We start from the raw sequence: 4,661 nt of genomic DNA on the forward strand, positions 1-4,661 counted from the left end.
AACTGACAGAAGATACCAGCAAGGATGGGAAGCTGGTTTTCTGCCAGGGAGCCCTCTTGGCTGCAACTTAATATGATTTTATTAGAACTAAGCCTGTATAATAGCAACGAAGGTGGTCCATCACGTCTCCTTGCCAACATCAACATAAGACAGCTATTAACTCATTTTCATTCCTCTCCGGCAGGAGATGCAAATACCCCTCCCTCTACAGAGTCAAGAAAAAGTCACTCTACGTTCATCCTCACCTCACCTGTCCGAATTCACCTTGACAAGCTTTCCTTGACAATTGTGAGATGTTCACTCTCACAGGGGCCTTGAGACTTTACATCCTGCCTACTGTCCAGTTGGGTTGCTTAATTAGGGGCTATAAGTAGTCCTTGACTTACAATCATCCATTTAGCAACCGACGCTGAAAAAAGGACCACTTAGAGTGGTCTTCGCACTTGTGACCATTGCAGCTTCCCCACGGTCATGATCAAAATCCTTCCTTCCTTCTCTTCTTTCCTTCCTCTCTTCCATGTTCCCTTTTTCCTTTCTTTTTCTCCTTCCTTCATTTCTTCCGCCCTCTCTCATTTCTTTCCCCTTTCTTTCTCATTCTCTTTTTTCCTCCTTCCCTTCTTTTCCCTTTCTGCTTCCTCCCTTCTTTCTTCCTTCCCTTCCTCCTTCCTTCCTTTTCCTTCCCTTTCTCCTCCTTCTGTTTTTTCCTTTCTTCCTCCTTCCTTCCCTTCCTTCCTTCTTTGTTCTCATTTTATCTTCTCTTCCTTCCTCCCTTTTCTTTCACTTTTCCTTCCTTATTTTTGCTCCCTTTTTCTCTTTTCTCTCTTTTGCTTTCCTTCCTCCCTCTTTTTCTTTCTTTCCTTCCTTCCTTCCTTCCTTCCTTCCTTCCTTCCTTTCTCCCTCCCTCCCTCCCTCCCATTTATATGGCTATAAATCCAGGTAGCAACTACAGAAATAAATACAGAAATACCATTAACCTGTTGTCAAAGGCCACAAATCACAAGGAGCTACCCAGGTAGGGCACAGCCACATATATTACAGCTTACCCGGATGACCTCACCTTCACATCCTCCTCTCAATGCTTGGGGGAGAACATCCAGAGGCCTTCAAAGCCTCCTTAAAGACTCACTTCCTTTCTGCATCCCTCTAGACCCCCTCTCCACCAGCCACGCCACTCCAGGGAAGCCAAACCTAATCTCTCTTGGCTGATCCTTTCAAAGCCTCTAAAATGTTTCTCTAAGGATCTGGTGGGTTGCTTTGCGTCTCCAAAGAAAGTGAATCAGATCTGCAGTCTGATGGAGGTCAATTCCTAATAGGGTCAATTGGAGAAGAAGCAATGGGTGGACACTCTTCAAGGAGAGAAGCAACCCAGAACTACGGAGAAATTTCCTGACCGTGAGGACAATGAATCAGTGGAACAGCTTGCCTCAAGAAATTTGGGTGCTCCATCATTGGAGGCTTTTAAGAAGAGACTGGACAATTATTTGTTTGAAATGGTAAAGGGTCTCCTGCTTGCGCAGGGGGTCAGACTAGATGACCTCCAAGGTCCTTTCTGGCTCTAGTTTGTTTGTTTATTTGTTTGTTTGTTTGATTGAATGAATGAATGAATGAATCAGGAAGGTGTCTGCCTAAGTTGCTTCTGAATATTATCTGAATGTTCCGGTCTTAAAAGGGCTTCTTTTGTTTAGAGAACTATTCTTCTGTCCTTACTATCTACTTGCACATGTAAATCTTAAAAAGGGTGGCTTTTAAGGAGAGACTGGGCAGCCATTTGTCAGAAATAGCAACAGCACTCTTAGACTTATATACCACTTCATCGTGCTTTATAGCCCTCTCTAAATGGGTTACAAAATCAGCATATTGCCCCCAACCATCTGGTCCTCATTTTGCCATCTGAGAAGGATGGAAGGCTGAGTCAAAGTCTTCGACTTGATCAGGGGGGTTGGACTAGAATTAGACAGAAGATCTCTACATTCCCTCTCAACTCTGTTATTCTGAATTCCACACTGGGTCAACTGGAAAAGCAGCAACAAATGGACACTAATCAAGCAGAGAATCAACCTAGAACTAAGGAGAAATTTCCTGACAATTAGACCAATTAACCAGTGGAACAACCTGCCTCCAGAAATTGTCGGTGCTCCAACACTGGAGGTTTTTAAGAAGGGATTGGACAGCCATTTGTCCAGGATGTTATAAGATCTCCCATTCAAGGAAAGGGTTGGACTAAATGACCTCCAAGTTCCCTTTGAACACTATTATTCTATTCTTTCTCTCTTAGTACTGCTGCTAGTTCTTCTCCTTTACAATTTAAGTAGAACAACGGATCTGGGAAGATCACGTCAATTCAAAAACTTTCTCATGGGATCTGGGATCAGATCTGGGAGGGGAAAGTTCGTGGATCTACCCCAACATTGCAAAAGAGCTTCCCTTTGTAACACATGACCCCCAAATCTTTGACACCCCCCCAAGAGGATGTACAGAAGATGAAATAGCCCCCATGAGAAAGAAATACAGGCAGTCCTTGACTTACACCCACATTTGAGACCAAAATTTCTGTTGCTAAGTGAGACAGTTGTTAAGTGAGTTTTACCCCACTTTACTTTCCTGCCACAGTTGTTAAATGAATTATTGCAGTGGTTAGCTTAGTCACACGGTCGTTAAGTGAATCCGGCTTCCCCCCCATTGACTTTGCTTGTCAGAAGGTCACAAAAGGGGATCACGTGACCCTGGGACAGGGCGACCGTCCTAAATACGAGTCAGTTGCCAAATGTCTGAATTGTGATCACGTGACCACGAGGATGCTGCCACGGTCCTAAGTGTGAAAAATGGCCCTAGGTCTCTTTTTTCCAGTGTTGTAAGTTTGAACTGCCATTAAATGAACTGTTGTAAGTCAAGAACTACTAATATCTGCATTGAGAATGCCTCTGTATCAACACAAAAAGGAAATGAAAAGAAAACAGACGGGGGGGGGGGAGGACACAATAAGGGAAATAACTGCAAAATCTAAATTATTTTTGCACTTTGATGGGCAAAACAGACGTTCCCCCTCCAATACGTTCATCATGAATTACAGCTTCCAAATTTAAATTAAAGCTTTCCTGTGGCTTTCCCATCATCTCTCCCCACTGGCTGGGGATAATGGGAGATGTGGCCTTTCCAGTCATGGAGTGAGTTTTCAGAATATTTACAGCCAGTTAGATTCAACCTCTAGCATCTGGGGCCATCCTTTCCCTCCACCAGGACACTCCTAGGGGCCCACCCAGCACCTTCCTGCGGGGTCCAAAGCTTGATTTTCATATTGGGAGGATGAGAGAGAGAAAGAGAATGAGAGGGACGACAAGAGACAGAGAGAGAATTAAATAAGAGACAGAATGAGAGAGAGAATGAGGGAGAAAGAGAAAATAAGAGACAGAGAGAGAGAGAGAGAGAGAGAGAGAGAGACAATAATAAGATACAGAATGAGAGACAGACAAATGAGAGAGAGAATGAGGGACAGAAAGAGAGAAGAGACAGAATGAGAGAGAGAGAATGAGAAAGAGGGAGAGAAATGGAGAATAAGAGACGGAATGAGAAAAAGAGAGAGAAACAGAATGAGAGAGAATGAGAGAGAAAAGGAAAAATGAGAGAGAGAGAAAGAGAAATGAGAGAAAGAGCAAGAGAAGGAGAATAAGAGAATGAGAAAGAAGCAGAGAGAGAATGAGAGAGAGATAGTAAGAATGAGAGAATGAATGAGAATAAGAGAGAGAAAACAGAATAAGAGAGAATGAGTGAAAGAGAAATGAGAGAGAAAGAGGAAGAGAAGGAGAATAAGAGAATGGGAGAGAAAGAAGCAGAGACAGAATGAAAGAATGAGAGAGAAAATGAGAATGAGAGAGGATGAGAGAGGATGAGAATAAGAGAAAGGGATTGAGACAAAGAAAGAGAGTGAGGGGTAGAATAAGACAGAATGAGGGAGAATCAGAGCATGAGAGAGAGAAGGAGAGAGAGAGGGAGAGAGAGAGAAGGAGGGAGGGAGAGAAGGAGAGAGAGAGGGAGAGAGAGAGAAGGAGGGAGGGAGAGAAGGAGAGAGAGAGGGAGAGAGAGAGAAGGAGGGAGGGAGAGAGAGAGAGAGAGAGAGGGAGAGAGAGAAGGAGAGGAGGGGAGAGAGAGAGAAGGAGGAGGGGAGAGAGGAGAGAGAGAGGGAGAGAGAGAGAAGGAGGGAGGGAGAGAAGGAGAGAGAGGAGAGAGAGAGAAGAGGGAGGGAGAGAAGGAGAGAGAGAGGGAGAGAGAGAGAAAGAGAAGGAGGGAGGGAGAGAAGGAGAGAGAGAGGGAGGGAGAGAGAAGGAGGGAGGGAGAGAAGGAGAGAGAGAGGGAGAGAGAGAGAAGGAGGGAGGGAGAGAAGGAGAGAGAGAGGGAGAGACTGGGAAACTAAAGCGAAGATAAAGGATGATCCCATCCCTCGTTAAACGGACGGAAAGGCTGCAAGGGGCAAAATAACCCATAAAACGAGCCACCTCGTTTTAGGACGCAGCAGGGAGACGGGTGGAAGGCGGGCCACCTGTAAATCAGGATCAAAGAGCCTTCACATTTGGTTCTACAGTCCGCTCGGTCCTCAACGTTTCCCCCCCCCCCCAAGGCAGGACTAGAACTCACCGTCTCCTGATATTTGCCCCCAACTCACCGAT

General features: G+C 45.1%; 1 protein-coding gene across 1 annotated transcript; it reads left to right on the forward strand.

Annotated features, from left to right (window-relative positions):
* Positions 1-3,380: 3,380 nt before the first annotated feature.
* Positions 3,381-4,340, forward strand: LOC120318059 (putative uncharacterized protein DDB_G0271982; the record flags this gene model as incomplete). The annotated part of the gene is made up of 2 exons (XM_039365292.1): positions 3,381-3,428; positions 4,254-4,340. Coding segments are annotated over 2 exons (135 nt in total), but the record flags the coding sequence as incomplete, so codon positions are not given.
* Between the last annotated feature and the right edge of the window lie 321 nt (positions 4,341-4,661).

The sequence above is a fragment of the Crotalus tigris genome, unplaced genomic scaffold, assembly GCF_016545835.1.
Source record: "Crotalus tigris isolate CLP2741 ecotype Arizona unplaced genomic scaffold, ASM1654583v1 scf7180000020019.1302030, whole genome shotgun sequence".
In the NCBI taxonomy this organism is placed as follows: Eukaryota; Metazoa; Chordata; class Lepidosauria; order Squamata; family Viperidae; genus Crotalus; species Crotalus tigris.